General features: G+C 39.3%; 1 protein-coding gene across 5 annotated transcripts in view; it reads right to left on the bottom strand.

Moving 5' to 3' along the window:
* The window catches only part of ADAMTSL1 (ADAMTS like 1), a 687,776-nt gene that overhangs the window by 120,462 nt on the left and 542,433 nt on the right, over positions 1 to 24,881 (bottom strand). For all 5 annotated transcript variants that reach the window (XM_075128816.1, XM_075128819.1, XM_075128817.1 and 2 more), the window contains 4 exons: positions 19,914 to 20,118; positions 18,449 to 18,596; positions 13,896 to 13,980; positions 3,739 to 4,040 (listed from right to left, as the gene is read on the bottom strand). In XM_075128816.1, the coding sequence (XP_074984917.1) occupies positions 3,739 to 4,040; positions 13,896 to 13,980; positions 18,449 to 18,596; positions 19,914 to 20,118 (740 nt within the window). The remainder of the gene's footprint in view (positions 1 to 3,738; positions 4,041 to 13,895; positions 13,981 to 18,448; positions 18,597 to 19,913; positions 20,119 to 24,881) is intronic.

Raw genomic sequence — 24,881 nt, 5'->3', positions numbered from 1 at the left:
TACCTTACAGTATTTTTTTTAAAACTTCCACGTCCTGTTTCTCTCTCCTCCTTGCTTATTCAGTCCATCTAAATTGTCTCTCAGTGTATGTCCAGTAGTTTTATTGTCTATCCTGCCAGGATACAGCCCCACTCATTAGAAAGCATGCTAACTTTTGAAGAGATTCCAGATTTTATTTCAAAACAGTTATGTCAATGGAGGGTGAAGTGTTTGAAACTTATTACTAAACATCCCCTATCCACATGCTTTAACACTGACAGCAGGTTTCAGAGGGGTAGTTTGTTTGTATTTTGCTGCAACAGGCCATTGCAAATCTAAAGTCATGTCAATATCAAAATATTTAGCATGAACTGCAGACATATGAAGTAGCATGTTCAATTACAGTTGACTGGCAATGCCAACAGAATGTTTAAATTAATATTCCAACATATACACTATCATAACAGATGCAGCCAAATATTCAAGATGTGTTGCATGCAGTCTCAAAACCTTCCAACAATTATCCAAGATAGGAACAGACTCAGGTATTATTTATTGCTTGTATTTGCCATCTAAGCGGCCTACAAGCCAACAGCATTATGATAACTTTGTAAATTGCACCGTACAACTTCTAGGGTTAAAGCCTCCCCCTGCTACACAGACAAATATGGTGGCAGAAGGGGCATAAGAAGTCAAAATGCAGTGTGGAAACTGTGGCGCTCATGATGTGGACTGGACACAACATCTAGTCATAGTGCATAAACTTGAACTTTCATTTCCCTCCACTTCTAATATGATGGGACAGGCACCAGAGCCACAGGGGTCATGATTATTCAAGCAGAGAGCATGGCTAGCACTCAGTCCAGCAGACATGATTTCTGCCACTATCAGCAAGTGCAAACAGCAAATAAAGGTCACAGCACAGTATGCTGGCCCTATTGTTAACACCTTGCCCGATGACTGCTGGATGTCTCTTGCCTGCCCTGTACATATCTGGCTCCAGTCTGCCTGCACTTTGCTGCCACAGGGAGTATTTGGATTTGGCCTTGGGAAATAAAAAAATCTCTACCTTTCTAACGAAAATGAAGAATTCTCAAAGGAACACATTGCAAACTCAATTTTTTAAAAAAAAAATTGTTTTTATCGCTATGCATGAAAAGCTGATTTCTCAATATAAATGTTATAGGCTCAATTCACTAGTGTGATCCCACTGATTTGAGTTACCACAGTAGCACAAAGGAGATGGAAACCTGGTTTAACTGGCACTAGGGAGACTCTCCGAATATAGGGGACTTCCAGTGGCACGGAACCACCATAGTGGCTCCAACACAGCCTGCCATCTTGTCTGCCAGTATAACTGTTGTGGAAAACCGGGGTGGTGGCTAAGAAGCCCATGAGTTCATCTAGTCCTTGGCTGCCAGACTGACTCCTGAAGGCTATGGTCAGAGGGTACAGCCTGTAGTAACTTGTGCCAGGAACCAAACAGTCTTCTGGCTTTCCCCAGTATCAGGGGAACATAAAGGTGGCTCAGAACAACTTTTGCCTGCCCACCCCTCCCCACAATCTCACACTTAGTGTGTTTCAGCAGGCTAAAATAAACTGTCCCTATATTTTGGGTAGGCCAATGCATGTAATTGAAGACAAGTGTTAAATCAATACAAGAACCATTGCTTAAGTCCTCCAATATTCTTCTTCCATTACCTGTCAGAAACTGTGCAGCAAAGTACAAATAAAAAGTAAGAAAAGGCTGCTCCTTCCACTTTCCAGAGGACACTTGTTTGAGGTTCACTTCTAAATATTATTTATCACACAACATTTCACCATAATGAAGCTGTCCTGCTTCAAACTGTTTTCTTTCAAAATACCTATTAGTTCATGCATGGGAAATTAAAATGTAACAAGGTGCAAGGATGGAACATGAATCTAAGAAGTTTAAATTCACTTTCAATATACCATCAAATGGGATTTTCTATGTTTATATCTACCAGAATCGCATAATTGTTACATGATATTTGATGACAGCTCTGGGAAATGCAGCCACTAATGGCAGACGAAATTACTAACTAGTTCCTTCTGGTTGCTACCTCTCCAAGGTGAAAGGTTACTTCTATGTCTATCCAATTTCATCTCCTGAGAGTACAAAACCAATAAAATTAGCTTGACCTGTCTTGCATCTGTAGCTACAAAAATTTTGATTTAGAATTTATTTCTTAATCTGGCCTATTTTTGGTTGACCAGATAACAAATAAATAAATAAATAAGTAAGTAAATCTCCCAACTAACCATCTTTGTCGATAATCCAAAGATCTTAAATTGGTAAAGTGTTTCTGTCATAATAATTTACGTACGTTCTATGTGAAAATGTCTACGTATATATATACACTGTATGTATTGAAATGATTTCCTTTTAGTTCAAGGGGACATTGCTTGAGCTAGTCAAGATTCCAGGTTCAAAACACAAGCATTACAAATCATTATTGGCCAGTCAGACTCAAAATACAGCGGTTGCTATTAAAAAGTCAGTGTTTGCCACTAGTCAACATGCACTGGTAAAATTAGTTATAATTAGAGCAGGAAATAATGGTGGTAATTGTTAGAAAACTGTATGTTAACAGCAATCAAATGCCAACTACTGTAGCCAGCAATATATAAGCACTTTGTGATATGCTTTGCATTATAGAATCACTGAATATCAGGGTTGGAAAGGACCTCAGGAGGTCATCTAGTCCAACCCCCTGCTCAAAGCAGGATCAATCCCCAATTTTTGCCCAGATCCCTAAATGACCCCCTCAAGGGTTGAACTCACAACCCTAGGTTTAGCAGGTCAAACCACTGAGCTATCCCTCCACCCTTTTCTATCTTCTGGAACCTTTTTCTATTGTATTTGACTGCTGGAGGATCAATATTTAGCCAATCATTAAACTTCAACCCACTATTGACCTCTTTCCAATTCTACAACATCATTCCTATTTAATATATAAAATTGATTCTTTTGGCCATATTTTTTATCTGCATTCTTTTGTAAATGGCCTGAAAATTGCCTTTAAAAGGGCAGCAGCTGGGAAAGCCTAGGATTTTAAACAATTGCAATGGGAAAATTTTTCAGAACCAATTGGACAAAAGGTAGCATAAACTCAAATTAATACTAAACAATGTGTAAATAATTATCATAATAGGCATAACCTTTGACTTTCATCAACTTTTAGACTCTCCAAATGCCAAGTCTGTTAAGCTTTAGGCAATCAAATGTTTGGCTATTTTTGCCATATGTTTTCTTTTTGCACTGGGATCCAAGCTAACGTCAGATGGTACTGTAAGCTACAGAAACCAGCTGAGCCCCCAGTAGTTCAGTAAGCAAATGCATCTGCAGTGGCAGAATTATTTGGTTCTGTATGTGTGTGCATATATGACCATATCAAGAGACAAGCACAGAAAATGATGCTAGTTCATCTCACTAGGCTGCTTTATGTTATTCTTCCTTGTGTGAATAAAAAATGTAAGTCATCAAGAAAGAAATGTAAACAGCAGTATTAGCTGCATTAATCATTCACAGCTGAGAGCATGAGCATGGCATTTGATATTCAATGGGCCCAAATGGGAAATACATGTAGTTTATTCTTAATAGCTTCCCATTGAAGCCTTTTTTATTCTTCAAACAGATGTAGCAAAGCCGTCTTTTAGACAGTGCGCATTGCAAAGCACCGTATACCGGAAAAGGGGAAAGCAAATTAACCAGAGCAAAAAGCAAATTGCCCTCACCTCCTCCACAGGATTCTGAGCATTCCGTAAAGCCCTCGTATTCCCAGTCATAGAGTTCATCAAAATCCTGGAGGCCCCCATAGATCAGTTCGGTTTCCTCAGGGTTAGATTCAGCAGCCTCCCCACTGCAGGGGCCGCCGTAACAGGCTCGTTGTGATGCAGGTTTGGGACCTTCACATTCGTCAATTGGCAGGTCAGCCACAGACTGAGAGAAAGACAGGAGCACCTGACATTTCACTGGCCGCACCTGGCTGCCCACCCCACATGTGACACTACAGGCAGACCAGGCCTCAGGAATAAACCTATGGTAAGCAAGAGAGAGGGCAAAGTAAGCAGCAATGTCCAAGATAATTGGGCAGCATCCCTTGTCCAGTGGTTGCAGAAAACATCATGATTTGTCTGGGAAACGAGTGCTTCATCTCATCATACAAGTACTTCTGTAAAGTGCTCATCACAGCCATGCATCTTGGACACCTTACGGTTCTTAGGGCAAAACTCAGTATAATCCTAACGTCTCTCTCACGCCCTTTCTCTCTCCTCTAATCAACACACACAACATTCAGAATCCCAGATGTGAGAAATGAAAGACACCTATTACATCATCTAGTCAATTTATACTTAAATAGATAAAATACACAAGCAGACAAAGAAAGAAATACTGTGTTACAGCATCCTGGAGCCCTTTAGAAATGGGAGACGCTATATAAATACCGTCTATTATTATATAATTTCACCATGCTTAGCAGCTGATAAGGCAAATACTGGAAATAACTTCAGGAATTTATATTTTTTGTCCAGCTTCCTAGACCCAACTTTTACATTATGAGTTCTAGGTCCTTTCTTCTTCTCTTTCCCTCCCGCTCTTTCAGAGGACTCACTCACTCACTCACTCTTTCAAGGGACCCACTATTAAGAAGAGAAGGGAAAACTGGAAAGAGGGCCCTTGGTGACCTTGTTCTGTTATGACTGACCTTATAGTGTCTGTTGTTACTGAATGTCTGGAACACAGTTGACATTATGGAGTCCAGCTGTGGGAAAGTCTGAAGGATGCCACTGTCTGCCACCCCCCAGAGGGCGTCTCTGTATTAGTGGCACTGACTAGTCCGTAAAAGGGGAGGGTTGGGATCAAAAGTGGAATACTTGACAAAGAAAAATATGAGTTAAAAATAAATGGTTCTTTTAAAGAAAGCCATGTACTTGTTCCTTTTAGGTGCAGACACCACACAGCCTTCTCCTATTACAAGAGTTTCCTAGGCTCCTTGCAAAATGACCTATCCTGTATTTAAAAGAGGCAGTGTATTTTCCTATAGGATTTCTTAGTTGCTGCTGTTAGGCATAGTGCACAGGACCCATTTCAGCCGAAAAGATTTTTGCTGTACCATTTAGTATTTATGCAAGGTTCATAAAAATGTAATAAATACAGCAAGCCAAACCGTGCACATTGCTAAGTTGAATAAACCCAGAGTAGCGTCATTGACTTCAATAGATTTACTCTGGATTGATGAGAGTTTGGCTCATTGGTTCTGTAACATACCTAACAAACCTTGATGAAAATATAGTTTAAGGAAATGTGGAAATTAAAACAAAAACAACATAGAACATGAATTTGTAAGGCAATAAATAACAGTGGGCCAAATGTTCAAAGGTCCCACCATCCAGCCTTCAGTTTGCACATACAATCAGTTGCATGTGCAAGTGAATAGTGCTTGTATGTGAAAACCCAGCTGTGCATGCCAATTAGATACACATCCATTTACCTACTTTGTGTATATTAGCACTATTTGCATATGTAGGCTTTTGCATGCAGAAATAATTGCACCTGCCAAATTGTGGACACCAGAATTTTTTTGAAAACAGGTCCTCATTAAATTCAATTTTAATTTTTCCAGACTGATATTCAAAACACAAGATGACAGTTCTCTTGTTGTCTCATGTGGTATGATGCATAGTATTTTATCTCTCTCCCTCTTAGTTTAGATAGCATGATCTCAGATCTTCTATAATTATGTAAGGGAATTTATTTCAAAATTCAACATGATTGGCACTCAGAATGTGGCTTTTCAGCCAAAGATCATCTCATTTATAAAAACAACATAATGGACTTTGCTATTTTAAACAGATATTTGTGGTGAGAACGTCCATACTTTGTTCTGTCATGAAATGATCACATTAATTTAACTTCAAAACTCTCAGGAGGGCAGCTGAGCAGCAGTGCATACTTTGCTTTGTGAAAGTAGCTGCAGGAAAACTGGTGAAGTGGGAGTCTGAAACATAGAGCCTAATCCAAGACTCACAGTTAACTCATGACTTCAGTGGACACTGGATGAGACCCACATAAAGGTGACCAGATGTTCTGATTTTATAGAGACAGTCCTGATATTCGGGGCTTTTTCTTATATAGGCGCCTATTACCCCCGCACTCCGTCCCGATTTTGCACACTTGGTATCTGGTCACCCTAGACCCACAGCTGGCCCTGTTGTCTTTATGGGGAGATCCAGACCATTCTGTATGACTGTAAGTACATGGGTGCTGCTCCTTGAGAATCTGCGTATCCAGGTATATTATGAAGAATCAGAATGAATACTGACTGACAGAACATACATGATCTAAGGTGCAGGGTGAAAACCTCTTTTCCCTTTCCTCACTGCCACTCCTCTATCTGTTCCATTATGCTTCCTTTTGTCCCTTTCTTAAGATACCATTTACATTTTTTTAAATCCTCTTTGGGTTACTCTGGGGTTCAGCTTTAAGATCTGGGTGCTCAGAACCTTTGAAAAATCACAGGTGTCAATTTAGGCACCCAAAAAATCAAGATACCCCAAAGCAGTGGCTACTTTTAGTGACTTGCCCAAGGTCACAGAAGGTGTCTGCAATAGACCCACGTCTCCTGACTGCCAGACCTGCACTTAACCCCAATACCTCCTCTCCTTCTCAATACGTGGCACTCTTCCCCTAAAGTACTGAACTAATGCCACAGCATTATCACAAAGAGCACTGTGCACTTGGATGAGATGTTCAGATGAGACATAAAACAAGATCACGATCACTTGTCATTCAAGATCCCAAGGCTCCATTTGCCTGGAATAGCCCAAACACACTGGTCAAATGCCAATCTGGGTAATTACATTCTTCCCTACATGTTCCTTGCAGTTTCAATTGAATGTAATATTTTTCTTCACATTGTATCACACCATTTTGTAGTCTCAGTGTTTAGTGTTAAACATTTACTGTTTTTCTCCCCAGTAGTGGATACAGCAATCTGATATACAGTATGTACATACTATACACGTTAACTCCCTAAGGCACTGTGGGATCCTTCTAAATGAAAAGACACAAACATTATCTAATGTTAGTTTAACACATGTATGATCTTTTATGCAGCTGCACTTACAGCTTAATTGGATATGATTAAACCCCAATATGGGAAGAAGTTTTCCCTGCTTTTGTTTCTTCTTCTGTTTCCTGAAATTGATGGAGAAAAGCACTGACAGACTGGTCCTGTTGGTAATATTTGTGTGTGTCATTACTGCCATCTTGCTCAGTCAATATATTTGGCAAAAAAAATTAAAAAATCATATATTTAGTATTTTTAGTCTATGTTGGAACAACTTTTAGTTCACTTTTAACCTGCTAATTAGTCAATTTCTATGTATAAATATCTAAAAGCTGCACTATTTTAATAGGAAAAATTGAATAAACTATATATGAATGTTTGCATACACAAAAATCTTATTTAAGAATGTGAAATAGTGCTTAGGTGACTCTGGTACACTGATCTTTCTGCCTATGTGAAATTCCCTGTGGGTTCTGTTCACACAGATGCATGTCAGGAATTTCCTTTTGTTTCTTACTGAATCAGCCCCATCACTAAGCTGGTGCCATCTGGCATCCAGATATTATTGTTTACCCTCTGTTTTTTATGGCTCACACCAGGTTTATTTATAGCAACGTTAAAAGCTGGGTATCAGGTTAACATAGAAAAGTGTTTTTAAGAGTTACACAGCAAAAAACCCACCTTCCCAACAAAACCAATCTGATTAAAAATAGAGGACCCCATACCTTTTCAGTCATGTCTGCGGCTCTTTCTGACTCTGGCTGTCATAGCGTGTTGGTGTAAAACTGAGCCCCAGTGAAAGAGCTCTCACATAGATATAAATATCCCTCATGTACGATTTTCTCGAGAGTGGTGAATGACCATTCCCCACATGGGTAATGTTAGATACATTATATATGTAATGACAAAGGAGCACAAAGACTTCTAGAACTACCTTCTATAGTTTTAATAACCATTATGTGATTTTCTTTTCATTCTAGGTTCATTCATATAAAAGGTGTCTAACTCATTATTAATTATTATTATTATTACATTAGTATTTCAGGAGCATGGCGAAAAGAAATCCTATGGCCTGTGTTATGCATAGGCTTGGAAGGATTAGATGCTTATTGGTAAATGTAGATAAACATCAATTTCACCATACAAAAAAAATATTTCCATCTATAATAATAGAAATTTACTGATAGGCAGAGTATGAAAAATGATACTTGAGAGCTAGGAGTTTGATGTAAGGATATTTACTTTCTATATTTTGACATGTGATGTTGACAATTTGTGTTTTAAAGGTTATAAAACTAACTTTTGAATCTCAGCATCTACGGTCACAAAAAAACTACTCAAATTCCAAGCCCAGAAAGAACGATTGTGATCATCTAGTCTGACTTCCTATACAACACAGACCATAGAACTGTCCCCAAATCATCCCTAGATCAGATCTTTTAGAAAAACATCCTATCTTGATTTAAAAATTGTCAGTTGATAGAGAACTTATCACAACCCTTGGCAAATTGTTCCAATGGCTAATTACCCACACTGTCAAGAATATATGCCTAATTTTCAGTCTGAGTTTGTCTAGCTTCAACTTCCAGCCCTTTGATTATGTTATACCTTTGTCCTCTAGATTGAAGAGCCCATTATAAAATAGTTGTTCCCCACGCAGATACGCATAGACTGTAATCAAGTCACCCCTTAACCTTCTAGTTGCTGAACTAAACAGATTGAGCTCTTTGAGTCTATCACTATCAGGCATGTTTTGTAATCTTTTAATCATCCTCATGGGTCTTCTCTGAGCCTCTCCCATTTATCAACATCCTATTTGAATTGGGAGCACCAGAGCTGGTTGTCTGATCTACCCCCATTGTTCTACCGCCTACCCCCACCCCCAATTATTTCCTGAAACGGTGAAAATTTAAATAAACAAAAACAAATGGTTAAAACCCATAACTTTGAGCATCTATGATAACTTAAATTGATAATAAAAATACTTCTAAATAAACATTGAAATCAAATTCTGCCAAGCCTAATTATGCAGGAGGTAAGACTAGATGATCATAATGGTCCCTTTTGGCCTTACATTCTATGAATCAATCAGACAGCTAGGTCCCATTATGCTAGATAGTGTATGCATATGAAATTTTTAAAAAAGAGTCACTGCTCCTAGAATCTTACAAATTTAGCATTGATCACAGACAACAAGAGGATACAACAAACAAATGGAAGGGATGTAACTGTGAAACACCCATGTTTAATATAATGCCACAGTCACAATGCACCAGCTGACAAGACATTGCTATGTGTCTGGTAGGCAATCAGGACAGAAGTAAATTTTATGACTGATGATGTAGTGGCTTTATGGACTTTTATGGGATGGCATAGTAGAAAGAGTGAAGGTGCTTGGGGGAAATTGGATTAACTGGCGACAATGGCTGGCATTATTTACAAAACAGAGGCAGGAGTTGATGGCTTCATAGCATATTAGAGATGACAGAAGCTATCTTGTCAAATGTATTGAAAGAATTACTATTTATTCACAATTAATCATGGGCTGGTACAATGTAGGCAGGAACATCTCATGGACATGGAATGGATGAACAGAGCAGTCTGACTGGCTGAAGAGACTTCCAATCCTTATAACGGTCTTCAAGAAAACACAGCCATCAAAACTGTGTTGTCTCTTCACCAACCAGATCACTACACTTCCAAATCTGCCACTCAATTGAATAACAGGGGCTTCTGTTTTAAAAACCATTCCCCTTCTCTTTCTCCCTCTATGCACTTCTTCTCCTCCCCTCCTTTCCTAATGAAAAGCGAAGAGGGGCTCCAAAGGAGAAGCCAACAGGCCTGCTCTCCTGAGCTGAGCCGGGGGGCTTCAACGGAGAAGTCAACAAACTTTCTCAGATGAAGTCCTGCTCCTGGAGCTCAGCTGAATGGAGTGGAATAAGATGGATGGCTTCCTTTTGGAAGCCCTCCTCCTCTCCCTGCCATATGAATAAGAGATGGTGAGGTAAAACTGCAGCATTTTTGGAGCTATTTTGTACAATGTTTACAATGAGTTGACATGTTAAAACAGAACTGTATCTCTTAGGTGGATGAATTTTCATAGATATATGATCATATTTCAGTGGTTCAAATTCAGAGCTGGTATAAGAGGCTGGAACTCCATTCACCGTCTTATACCAGTGCTGTATTTGGCCCAACGTCTAAAAATGTGTCTTACCCCATCCCACTACCCTACCCAATAAATTCAAGAATAAGGGCAACAATACTCCAGTGGGTGCTAAAATATGCACACTGTGGATATGCTGAGGCACATGATTCTAGCTTGTGTCTCAGTATACTCAAGAGGTGTGTATACTGACTGTCAGATTCACTCTCATGTATTATTGGGTACTTAACAACGAATGTTTATGTTGGTATTTTTTTTGTAATTCCTGTGTGTTAGACTCTGACAAGTGACTGTATAAAACCAGCAGTTTACAGCATCTCAGCAAGTCCAGAGTAAATTTTCCTCAGTTTTGTTTTCGTAACTCCAGCCCAGCAAACCCAGCTTGGGATCTGAAGGTTAAGGTTTGCTCCTTCTGCCTCATGTACCACCAGATAGGGACCCAAACTAAAACCCAAGATTTGGACATCTCTGCTTGTAGAAGATTGAATATGGATGGACCTTTTGCAACGTTGTCTCACATCTATTAATCACCATTAATAAAAACTCTGTGGTAGGATCTTATTTAATAACTGTGTTGATTACGCAAGGGCCATAAAAGAAACCTGCCCACTCTCCCAGAGTGTTCTACTTTTTGTAAAAGTGTTCTACATTTTACTCCTGTGCTGGCTCTGCAGGGCTAATAGGAGTAAAATGTAGAACACTTCACCCTGGTTTCTAGCATAAGCTCAGAATGGTGCGCCATTGATGTTCCACATGGGACAGGATCTGCCTATGCAGATCTCTTTGCAGGATCAGGACCTTAATTTGGTCACTAAAGTGAGCAAATATGACTCTACATACACACCAAGAGCAGATCTGTTCTGTAAGAAGGTATCATAACCACACTTTAAATATTATAAAATTCTTAGCTTCCTTTCATCTTATAACCCAAGCCCTGTTTTTATATCATGGATCATATACTCATTTTTTCTCCAGAGTATTTTGAAAAGACCTCTTCAGTATTTTCTCTGCAATTCATTCACCTTTTGCTAAGATCCAGCCATGCTGCAGTTCACAAATCCCTCATGTTAATATTAAAAAAAGAATGTAATAATATATAAAACAAATTAACATATTTTTTAAAGCAATGTCAAAATTAAATTCTCAAAATTCAGCTTAGAACTGTGGTCAATAGGCTAAGATCACAGCCTCCTCCCTTCGTCACTTTCCAGCAGAAATGTGGGCTGCATTTCAAATCATCATCATATTTCAGTTTAAGCAATATGATTCCTTTTTTATAAATTTGCTGACAATACAGCATTTTCATTATGCTTTTAGAGAGTAAATATAGTTTGTTAAATACATATTTAGAGAAGTGGTTTAATATGGTAGAAAAAAAATAAAAGCTGGAAGAAATCACCAACTGTTCTCCACAAGTTAAAAAAGATTCAAATAGGTTCATGTGTTTTTCTGGATCTTGTCTACGCATGAACAAACTGAACATATGAAGCACATAAAAGACTATGTATACACGTCACCATATTACATGCTACAGCTGGAACTCATCTGTATATCGGGGAGATGGGGTAAAAATAATTATTGTCTTGAGCACAATATTATACATTTCCTTTGCTTTATACCAGTACTCCAACTATAATCTACTTCAGTTTGGATTAACTGTGCCAGAACTGCAATTTTACTCCATGAAGGATAACATTTACGAGCCTAATAGATGGCTGTAGTTACGGTGGAAGGAGCCATGTGTTTAACTGCACCATTCTGATTAAAACTATCAAGAATTTATTATAAATACACATTTACCACTGTTCCCATGTCAAATAAAATAAAAATGCAACATGCTCATTATGTATTAGTAATTTCTCTAAAGAAGCTTCCTTTTCATAGCAATTTAATTGTCCTAAAGATGTTTAATTGTCAATAAACAGATTGTCTAAGAGACTGTAATTTATTAAACATCTTGAGCACAATTACATTGCTATGAGAAGGAAGCGGCGGTGGAAGTAATGGGATAAATGCGGGCAGTCTCAGCAGGGCCACAAAACTTCTTGAGAGAAATTACAAATACCATAATGAGCATGCTTCCTTCTCCCCCGCCCCCCATCCCGCCACACTGGAACGGTGGTAAATGTGTGTTTCTGATGGTTTTAAAAACCACTCATAATCCCATATTTATTACTGTATTCCTACTGTGAATAAATACCACACATACAGTATGCTGTAGTTCAATCTGGCTGAAGCATATCTCTTATTGTGGCTCTAACTTTGTGTGCATCACGAACTTGCTGGGATCAGATTCCTGCAATCCTGGTGCAATCAAAATTCCTACTGGTTTTACTAGGAATGCAGGTACTCAATTGAAGAGAAAGTATTTAGCATTTTTATCTCCCTTTTTAGGTTCTTGTTGAAATGTTTTGTTTTAATTTTGCAGCATTAGCTGTAACTGTATATTTTCCTTTAGTTACACTGCTAATTTTTCCACAGAAGCATTACAAGCACGAATAGGAACAAAATATCTGTGTGGTTTAGAATGCAAAAAATGCATAGATTTAGAAAAAAAGGCATAGGGACATTCATTCAGGAAATCCTGTGTTCTGACTTTTAATTTATGGATGTAGCCCAATCTGCTGTTCAAATGTGCCTGCCTCATGATGCAGGGATACTACCTGGTCACTGGGGAACAAGGTGTTAACCAAGATCAACTTTGCATAGGCACTATGGGGAAGAACTATAAACTAGATGCTCGGAAGACTAAGGGGAAGAACCCCTGTAGGGGTGACAGGATTGGGTTAAACCCTAAGGCTGTAGAGTTTTCTGATTTATTTTCTGCTTATGGTAATTAATTTCACTTGCTACTGTTGCATTAGCCCTTGAGGAAAAAAGCCCTTGCTGGATGCTTCTGTATTTTTCTCTGCTAAGTCATTTCACTATCTTACAGGGCTAATCCTGCAGCCTTTCCACACAGAGCTCCCACTGAAATCAAGAAGGAGTTTGCATGTGAAAGGACTGTAGGATCTGTAAAGAATGTGATTGAACATCATTAGTTTTAAAGTGATGCTGGTCATTGGTCCAACCTGTACTTTCCCAAATCTATTGTGTTGTGTCCACTTGAGAGGAAGGATGGTCCAGTGGTTAGGGCATTAGCTTGGGAGACCTGGGCTCAAGTCCCTGCTGTGCCACTGACTTCCTCTCTGACCTTGGATAAGTCACTTAACTTCTCTGTGATTTAGTTCTCTACCTGTAAAACAGGGATAATAGTGCTGCCCGACCTCACAGGGATGTTGTGAGGATAAATAAAGACTGTGAGATGCTCAGATAGCATGGTAATGAGGGTCATACAAGTACCATAGACAGACAGACTTTCCACACAGTATTATTTTAAATGCCCTAAAATAAACGGCATCATGATTATAAGTTTGCTTGAATTCAGTCTAAATCTTCAATGTACACCATAGTCCTGTACTCAGTTTCTCCAGCTCTTATCTAGAGCCTGATACAACTTCCACTAAAGCCCATTAATTTCATCAGGATTTGAATAAGGCCCTTCTTTCCTAATGAAAGAACCAAATACGATTCAAGGTAAAGTATTATTTTAATGCAGGCCCTGAATCCTGATCTGACCATAGCGTGTTTTCAACAAATTATGTTTTAAGACTTACGATGGTTCTTCAGACACCATTGCTCCTTCTTCCAGCTCTTGTGCCTGCTTGTACCATGGCAGTTTAGCTTCCACAGGAAGTTTCTCTAGAGAACATACACAGGCACATGAAAACAAAAACCATATAGCTATGCACACTGCTTTGTTTCTGTAAGTGACTATATCTGCATTTCTGTAATGTTCTTGTGTGTATGGATGTACATGTGCATACTGAGCAGCACAGAAGGGGCAAGGGAGAGAAGAGACACTCCACTATGGTACAGAATATATAGTCTATAAAGAAATATAGAGTTTCTGTGAAGAAAGAGAGTTTGTTTTTATAATGCTAGAATGGCAAATTAAATGCCATTTTAGAGGAAAGCCAAGTGGTCTACACAGGTGGGCACTTTAGCAAAGTATTTTTCAAAAACTCTTCTAACATCCAGGGGGAGAATCAGATTTTCATCTACACTGCAGAGCTACAATATTCATGATGGCTGTTTTGGCTTTGAGTTCTGTATTTGCACAATAACTGCACTGCCAATAATTGTACTTCCCACACGGAGACAAATAATTGGAAATTGCAGTGCATCAAATTCATCTGCTCAAGTAACAAAGGGGGAAGTCCACTTTTGTGCAGGGGGCCAGTCCAGGCCTAGGCATGAATTAACCTCACATAAGCCCTCAAACTCAGGCTTATTAGGAGCCTAAGTAATACATAAGCCCTTGTGAAGAAGGCACCCCAAAAGACTTTCCACGGAGTGTGTGTGTGGGGGGGGGGGGAGGGGTGAAGCAATCTCCATATTAACATTGTTGCTGACTCTAACCTTGCATAGCCCTGTGTGTATCCTTAAATTTTACAGCCTCATAAAGTACATTAAATTCACTTTTGATAGATTATGACATTGAAGAAAATCCACATCTGATGAGTGATACTGCAAGAAATAGAGAATCCAGAGTGAAATAGTTCAGTGATGTTCTCTGACTCTAAGCTTATCAGTTCATCAGCTATGTGGATTTAAAAAAATGGGTTGGATATTTTTTCTGTCATTTTTGATAGAAAACAGTACAGATGCTTTTTATTCTCCAAGATCTGCACTAAATATAATAAGTTGCTTTTGGGGAAAAAAAAAGTCCACGTTATGAGCCAAATTCTACTTTCACAGCAGTGTGAATTCGGAGTATCTGCATTGAAGTCAATGGAGCTGTTCTGGTTTTAGAGAGCAAATTTGGCACAATTTCTCTGAAATCAGCTCTGCATTTCTTCTGAGTAATTTGTGTCAGGATTAGGAAAAAACAGATGAAAATACAAAGAGTGGCATTCAGCCCTATACAGAGAACCAGTGCAGGGTCTATGTACCATCTGAGTTCCATTGAAGCCTTTTGGGTTTAAGTGGCAGACACACCTCAAGCTGGCCTGCCGCAGAGAATTAATTTCACCCCAAATACATGAGAATTTTCAGGAACTTGGTGCATACACTGGAATTTTTGCATAAACATGCAAACTACTGAAACCGTCAGCAGCAACATTAGCAATGTACAGGGATCATAACTTGCCATTTGATTTCACAGCTACTGCAGCTTCAGCTGAGCAATACAAAGATTTTTGGGAGTAAACCAGTGGCTGGGAAGAAAGGGTGCCGTAACAGTTATTATGCCTTCACCTCCAGAAATAGCAGGCCAGGATTCTACTCTGATATATTTATTAGTGACATTTAAGGATGAATATGTGCCCGCACAGCTTTTAGTTTACCGCATTTGTTATCCAAAATATGTAAGAGACATTTTTATTTATATACCATATAGCTTATTTTTATGAGGTTTGGAAAGCCAGATCTTACTCTTTTGCTTTCCTTTTTGAATGCAAAGTCTTGTAAAAAGCAGTTTGTGCTCTTCTACACAGCTGACTGCAAAGTGACTTTTATTTTAACCTTTCCTTGTTATATGTTGGTGGGGAGAAGTAGGTAAAATCAGTTCCAATAAACTGAACTGTAAAAAAAAAAAACACTTCTGTATTAGAGATGTTCACTTTTATTAAATAACTTGTTACAAATAATGAAACAAAACCAATTTCTAAAGTAATTTAGTGAAGAAACCAAGACTTTGGAGATAAAACAAAAGCCCCCTGCTTTTACAATAGATTCATGTTTTTAGCCTAATACAAACTCTTAAACTCTATGCCTTGTGTTGTGCAGGAGGACAACTATATGAACACAAAACCAACAAGGAGTCCGGTGGTACCTTAAAGACTAACAGATTTATTTGGGCATAAGCTTTCATAGGTAAAAAAACCCCCACTTTTCAGATGCATAGCATGCAGAGCCACTGAAGAAGTGGGTTTTTTACCCACGAAAGCTTATGCCCAAATAAATCTGTTAGTCTTTAGGTGCCACCAGACTCCTCGTTGTTTTTGTGGATACAGACTAACACGGCTACCCCTCTGATATATGAACATCCTTCCTAGCATTAGAAAACACAAATCACTATTTAACTTAGGGATATCTTAAATTTTCCCTAGGATTGTCCAGTACATTATGACACACCTAAGAGCTTTAATGAGCTAAGAGTGGGATAAGTTACAGCAACTGCATACCCTTCATTTTTATTTAGCAGACGTATATTAAGATAAAGACTTGCTCTATATTTTTTTCTTATAGTCTTGACCAGCCATAATCTCTGATTTTCTGCCCTGTGGTAATCCATTTTCAGCATAAAGAAAAGGAGGACTTGTGGCACCTTAGAGACTAACCAATTTATTTGAGCATAAGCTTTCGTGAGCTACAGCTCACTTCATCAGATGCAATGTAGCTGTAGCTCACGAAAGCTTATGCTCCAATAAATTGGTTAGTCTCTAAGGTGCCACAAGTCCTCCTTTTCTTTTTGCGAATACAGACTAACACGGCTGTTACTCTGAAACCTGTCATTTTCAGAATGCAATGGCAGGCTTTGTTGAAGCGTTGACTAGCAGATGCATACTTTGCCACAGGTATTGACTCGTTCAACTGTAATTTATAATTTTACATTTATTAAGCAAATCACCTCTTTTTGGATAGATTTCTAGCAAGTTTCAGCCCTGCAAGTGCATGAGGCAGGAAACTGTACCACCCGGCACTTGAAAGGGCAACTGTGAAAGAGGAGGCATTTGACCTGAAAAGGACAGCAGAGTGTATTTTTAAAATCACACCAAGCCCTCCCCACACCCAGAACAAAACTCTGCCAAACCAAAATGCTACACTGCATGCACAATTCTCCCCTCTGGGGGGATAAGAGAAAGAATGAACTATATGTCACAGATGTTGGTCACATCACTTAATGTGCTCCTGGAAGGCACTCAGATATTATGTTGATGAGGGTGGCATAAGAACCTACAAAGAACAGGACAGAACAGAATACTGGATCAGAAGAATAGCTTTGCCATGTGGATGGGGTTCCATGGGAGCCCCACCAGCAGAGGTTTCAAGGGTTGGCATCTTGGCATTGGTGCTCTCACTTATCATTAGCCATTGAGTATGGAAATAAAAATTCCAACTTTCTTCTTTCCATTTGTGGTCACTAAAAAGTTATAGGCCACTTTTATTTGATTTCAACCATTCAAGTGCCCTTAATGTGTATTATCCGTAGTGATTTACAAAATTATATTAGTTTTATTTCTGAGTGGATCATGTTGGGTCTGGAGCCTCCAACTCAGAGAAACGAAAGTCATATTTATCGTATTTTAGCCAGGAAACTTTCCATTAAAAATAAACTGACCTACACACATCACATGCATGAGAAAGTTATATCCATGTGGTTATATCCATATATATCCATCTATGTATAATTATAGAACCATGTGATAATTTATCAAGGACCTTTGCTGCACCTGCCCCCTGCCCATTACTCCATTTACCCCAGGATTTACTCCTACATTCCAACCCCATGAGCAGCTTCAAATAGCTGCCTTATAGAAATCAATATGCCTCAGCAACATTTCCTCCTCCCCTAAACCAAAGTGGGGAATTCCTCCCAATATCACTTGCTGTCTGAGGCTCAAGACAGGGACTATTCAATTCTGCAGCAGCAAGGGGCTCTCTACACATAAAACTGTTGTGATTTTCAAGTCTGTACAATCTTGTAGCCTGGCTAGTAATAGGAGCTTCTATATGGGACATAGAGCGCTTGCTTCTAGCTTAGTTAAAGCTGCTGATTTGTCTGAATGCTGTTTAAACCTATGGGTAAGTTTAAACCAGTCACTTTAAACATGTTTGTTTCCCTTTAATAAAGCACTATGGACCAACTTTAGCCCTGATATAGTCAGTGAAGTTGCACCCACTTACATCAGGGTTGAATTTGGATTTTTATCTAGGTTGGTGGATCACCAACTGACAGTAATAAGATCTGTTTTGTTTTGAAAGATCTACAGGTTGCCAGCATTTCAAACACCACCACTTACATCCAAACTGGTACAGCAATGGCAGAGTCTCTTGATAGAAAGTCATGAATTACTGCATTCAGACAGACTTGGGAACTTGCAGCCAACAAGCATAAACAGCTCCTTAATGTGGCAGAGCTGTAAAGATTCATCTGCCTTTTTACCTTTGGGTTTGTAGCAAGGAGTGGGAACAATGCATTCTTCTTTTATATGAGGCTTTGTTTTAGGGCTGCAGCCTCCTGTATGCATCCCTCTGTGATCAATGCAGAGCACCACACGGTATCTCAGCCCCTGGCCACACGTTACAGTGCACTGAAAGAAGAAAAGAAAAAGTACAAAGTAGCTTTTTTTTTTTTTTTTTAAACCACCCTGTGGGAAAAATGGAGTATACAGCAATAATGTAACAGCATCAGAGGGAAAAACTTGGATCAGAAACAGCCCATACTGGCCCATAAATTACTTGTTTGATACTGGTTAGGGACAAAGTTGACAAACAATCGCTGTTTTTTTCCTTTCTGTTCTGCACAATTGTTTGGTTTAGAGATTCAGCGGCTGGATTTCTCTCTCAGTGTCACTCTACTAACTCTCTCAGCATTGGTCACTTGGCCTCTGGCCATCAGTCCCATACTGGATGTATTCACTAACACCTTGTCAGTTTCAGCTGTGGCCACGTCTGCTCTGCTTGGACCAGGCACTGGAACTTATGGGTTAACGAGTGTAACAACTAAATATTTTGGAACATGGCACTGTATAGAGTGGGAAACAATTTGGGCTTTAAACTCCATGCATTTTCTCAAGCTGAATTCTTTTATATGGCATGTCATTTCCCCCAGGATAGTGGGTTTCTGAAGCTGCAGGCACCAACCAAACAGGAGAGAAGCAAAGAGTAATAATAATGCTTTGCACATATCTACACTCTTTAATCTGAAAATCACCAAGCACTTAACAGATAATAACCTACCACACCTCACATTTTGGTAAGGTAAGTAAGTTTTTAAAGTCAGTTTTATCGGTGAGGAAACTCAGGCATAAAGAGGATAAGTGACTTGACGAAGCTCAGACCTGTTGGAATAGGACCCAGACCTCTTTTTCCTCCAGTCTTGTGACTTCAGCACAAGTCTTAAAGAAAAAGAGGTGAGTCAGGGTTAGGCAAGCAGGTGGTGACTATGGTACTAAGCAGTGATTATAGAGCAAAGACTTTCATGACTATGCTTGCATGGCTGCTTATATTTCAGACTGCAGAGCAGCAGTCCAGGATATTTGACTTGTGGACAAAGAGTACAAGATAAATGTGTATTAGAACGTGTCCATTAACAGCTTGTGTCTCTCTGCCTGTGCATATATGTTTCTATTTCATCATTTATATCTGATCGTTATTTAACATGACCGATCCGATTTGCTCTTCCATCATTCTCCTCAGCTAATGTTATAAATCCTGAGTATTCACTCTGCAGTATTCACAAATACCATTGCTTGAAGCAGGAAGATCGGAAAATTCCACAAGGTAAATAAGCTTAGTGGCCATTCTTATTCTACTAAATTCTCACACACATTAACAAAACAGAAGATTTGTTCCCAATGCCTGGCTTAAATACAAACAACAACAAAATCCAACAAAGAACTGTGTACCGGAGACCACTCCTGGGCCAGCCATTTTGGGCAGTCAAATATGTTACAGGGCTGGACAATGGGCATCTTTGGCGTGTACATGCACTTCCACTCCTCCACAGGGCTGATGTGCCCCTGAATGTCTTCCTCCACACAAGAGACTGTGCGGCTCTGAATGCCCCCTCCACACGAGGAGGAGCACGCTGTCCATGGAGTACTCTCCCATCTGCAAAAAAAAAAAAAAAAAAAAAGGCATCAATGAAGGGGTAAAAACACCCCAAATGCTTGACCTTTCCTTGTGGTCTTTTTTTGATAAGATTATTATTATGAGCAAGACTTGTTCATTTATATGTATGGCCCCAACAACCACACACTCTTATATCTGGCTCCTTTAAAAGTTTTCTTGCCGTTAGTATTTAATTTACAAGATGCTCCCTTCTCCCCCACCCACCCAGTAGTCCAGGTTATTGCCACAGAGAATTTAATTTATGTTAATTAGGGAGACTATTATATCTTGGCACTATGTGCCACATATTGGGAGACCCAAGTTCCAAGATGCTGAAAGCTCAGGGCTTGTCTACACTTACAACGTTACAGCAGCATAGCTGCACTGCTATAATGTACATACTACCTACACTGATGGGAGGGATTCTCTCCTCAGCGTAGGTAATCCACCTCCCTGAGAGGCGTTAGCCAGGGCAGAGAAGAATTTTTCTGTTGACCTAGTGCTGTCTAAATGGGGCCTTAGGTCAGCTTAACGCCTCTGCTCAGGGGTGTGGATTCTTTTATACCCCTGACTGATGTAATTGAACCCACTTAATTTTCTGCTATAGACCAGACCTCAGTGTGCTATGAAGTTGATGTCCTTATTTGCTTTGCAAGAGGAAGGAGCAATGCCATCCTTAGCTGCTACAGCCATCATATGCACAGTGGGTGAGGGGAAAACAGAGATGGAAGCAATTTTCTCATGAGAATAAAATGACTGTGTGATGAAGTGTGCGCGAATGGGGGATAAAGCTATAGCTAGCGTTACACTGATATGGTTAGTGACTATTAGAGAAAGACAGGTTAGTTTGGGAAACACTGTTGCTTTTGTCTGACTGCTATTGAGGTAACAAGAAGAACTTTTTAATTTGATATATAACAAGTGACATTTTGTTGAGAAAAAACAGTGAAATGTGTGTGCTCTGGCTGCTTTATGAGAATGTCTATATATATACATATACACATAGATTTCAGAAAAATATATATACTGTATATATGCATAAACAATGTGTGTGTGTATATAGAATACACACACACACACACACACACACACAGAGTGACATTGCTTCTCTTGAAGTAGCTGTATTAGCCATTGTCACACATAGGATCAAAGACTAGATGGGCCCTGGGTCTGATCCCGACTGGTGATTCCTGTATATCTGCCCACACAGTGAATATATATTAGAGCTAGTCAACAGTTTTCAGTGAAACATTTTTCCTGGAGAAAATGCTTTTTCAATTAAAATGAAAGTTTTTGCAAAAAACGAAACAAAACAAAGTCTGCTTTTTGACAAACAAAAACAAAAATTTCATTTTTAGGAAAAACCAATATCTCCCCCCTCTCCAGTCTTTATTCCAGGAGATAAAAAAATAAGCAATAAAAAAGCAAGAGTGGTGCTCCCCAATCAAAACAAAATCAACATTTTAATTAAAAACAAATGAAAAAATTCACGGAAAAATTCAGACAGGATGAAAAATTTTCAGTTCTTTTCAAATGTTTCACCAACTACACTTACCTTTTTCTGACTAGCTCTAATGTATGTATATCTGCACCCACACTAGATAATGGCTGATTGTATTGTATAAAGGTTTTATTGACAACAGTGTGAAATGGCCACATTGTTTACCAGTGGCAAAGGCATCGATGCGTTATGTAGTTTATCTCAAAGGAGTGCCAATAAAACTTTTCCACCACACCCTCTATTCTGCAACTGCTGCAGAAGTTAAAGAAAAGGTATTCTTAGAACTTAGTTTTAAAATATTTTGCTAGGAAGTCTTTCCAGTAATGCTCCCCTTGTAGAGCCAGAGTTCCATAGTTACGCTGAGCCCATCTATACAGGCCTAAAATTGGAATTAATAAACAGTTAGAAAGCCTCTAATAATTACCTACAATAATTTTTCCATACATAAAAGTGTGATGATTAGAGTCTGATATCTTGGGACTTTCCATGGGAATCCAAGTCTGCCCTTTTACGGCAACTTTCCAGCTGCTTTGTTTTACCTCAGCACTACAAAGCAGCACAAACAGCTGGCCAAGAATTTGGCCCTCAGGTACTATTCCAATATAAAATTGTTGAAAGAGTTTCTGGGATCAAGGCTCTCAAAGCAGAGGTCACAGTCACCAGAGACTTAGGGAGGATGTACCAACTACCAGGAATTTGGGAAGAAAGTGGTGCCCAATGAGGACTCTGGTACCACAAGAGTGTATTACATGCAATAGACCACGTCATCCTCTCTCCATGATAAAAAGCATGGCAGAGGGAAGTTCCTACACGGATTCCCTTCCAGACCTCATCTCAACGTGCTCCCAACCTTTCAGATCCAGTGGAGCCTTGCTACCTACTCCACTTGGTGGTAACCAGCCATGCAGTGATTAGGCTACACAGAAAAGACAATATAGCCTATAGAGCTTACAGCCCCAAATTGTCTTCCCTCTGCATCCCCCTGATCCTGGTCCTGCCTCAAGTCTTCCTAAATCCTCCCTCTGGTCCTTTAACCTCAGCCCATTCCTTCCCCAAATGGATTCTAGACCTGTCACATCTAGAGTGGGAGTGGTGATGCCAAGGAGGGGTCTGACCATGATCCATGCACAGAGGGTTCCAATCCATATGTGGATTTGGGGTGAGGGAAATGATACCACCCATGTGTAGAATGGTGGTGGGGTTGAAGTAGTGGATCTAAAGGGATTGTTACAGGTTGAGACCAAAGCCCGGAAAAGCTGAGAAGCACTGCCTCAAGCCTTTGATCATGTCCGATGGACTGATATTTTCTTTCTTTTTGTGTTGCAGAAAGGCAAATACTTCAGGGCATGTCAACCCTTTATTCTGGATTTTCTTTAACTGTTAGAAAACCTCTGTCTAGCCGCCAGGTTCAGGATGCTTTTTGCTCAAATACAGTCCTTCCACTGCTGAGTGATGCTGGTTCATCCTGTGATCTATAAAATTCTGTCTCTTTCTCTCTTTCTGTCAATGTTCAAGAATTTTGTTCATAATGAAGACAAAATACTTTTTTACCACAAGACACTCAGATCTTATTAATGACTGTCCTTTACAACCCTTTTTAAATCTTTTGTAAATTTTTGAGATTGGTGGGTTTTTGTTTTATAGGAAAGAGAAAAGAGGTTTCCAGAAATGAGGGACAGAAAATGGATATGTATTATATAAGAGCATAAAATATAGCGAGATAAATGACCAATATATTAACTCTGTGTACATATATGTAAACATGCAGCCGTGGGAAAAAAAATCCCTAACCCACCCAAAATATGTATCTAACGTTAGTAGGAGGTGAGCAAGACAGGCATTTGGCATATAAATATAAACTATACAAATCATACATCAATGGTGACAATGTAAGCGGCAGCCACAAATGCAGGCAAGAGCTGCTGTCCTCCATGTCCTCCTAATTTCAACTGGGTGGTCTGTTGTGTGGTCCTATACCATATTTCAAATCTGAATGCGCTGCCTTTTTTCACACACTACAGCAGAGCTCTGTGGTACCTGTGTTAGGACTCACTGTGGTTGGGGAGGGATCACTTTCTCAGCGAGGTGAGATAAACACAGTGGCTAGTAGGTGCCTTTAGTGCTAGAAGGCCCAATGACACAATAAACTAACAGAAGGAAACAAGGCAGAAAATAATACTATTTCAAGCTATTGCCTCAAGACAGTGCAGATCCTGGTTATTGATGGGGTTGCTTCAACTGGGAGACCACCTTTGTTAGCGCTTTTACTCTTACTCTATTATTAATACAATCACCAATGTAACAGACCTATATTTCCTGTTCTTTTATATTCCAGGTTTCTAATGACACACAGAAACATGGCTAATTACATGAGATTTTCAAGCACCCCCTCATGCTTTAAAGACATTCTTAACCATAAAGTAATTAATAGGATATGTCAGAACTCTCTTGCATTGGCCATATTTTGATGGAGAGTTAATTCATCGCAAGCTGAGGTGTAAATTTATGATGCTCTCGCTTGCTGCACACTAACTGCTGTGTGGAACTTGCTACGGCACACTAAAAATTCCATAGTGCGCTTACTTTTAGTAGATGGTAGCAGGGTCCACTCAGCCAATAAGTGCGTGGCAAGCTATAGCACTGTAGATTTACATCCCAGCTTGATCCTGCAAATACATGTGAGTACATTTACCCATGGAAGGCAGGTTGGGTGCAAACATATGTAAAGAAAAGTTACTCATGTGGAAATGTTTGCAGGATTGGGACTTTGAACACTATTCATTTTAAAAAATAGAACCCCTCACAATTAATAAGCTTGTGACTTGTTTAAAAGAGAATTTAATATACAAAATGGAACTACAGAATCTGGAGTTCTACTTTCATAGCAATACAATACACTATGGCACATGCTAGATACTTTTGAGGGGGAAAAGTTGAACAGTTAGTTAGCCACAAAGCCACTGGTTTAGGTACCATTCATGGAAGGGCGGTGGGGGGAGGGAGGTGGAGACGAAAAAGAGACACAGATATCCAGTAGACAATCAGACTGAATTACTGCTTCAACTTACTTTGATGTAATTTTAGCTCTGCTTCAATAGTCTTTATAGCAACAAGTTTAGCGCTTGAGCAACTCATGATTATTCCATAGGAGAGTTCAGAACAAGGGGCAGGCAGCATCAATTGTCTTAGTTCTACAGAAAAGCAGCAATGCAGGAGAAAAGCAGTAAACTTATTTGCTAATCCTAGCGTCTGGTTGATTGTT

The sequence above is a fragment of the Caretta caretta genome, chromosome 5 (genome assembly GCF_965140235.1).
Source record: "Caretta caretta isolate rCarCar2 chromosome 5, rCarCar1.hap1, whole genome shotgun sequence".
NCBI lineage: Eukaryota > Metazoa > Chordata > Testudines > Cheloniidae > Caretta > Caretta caretta.
This window is presented reverse-complemented; position numbering and strand designations above follow the sequence as displayed.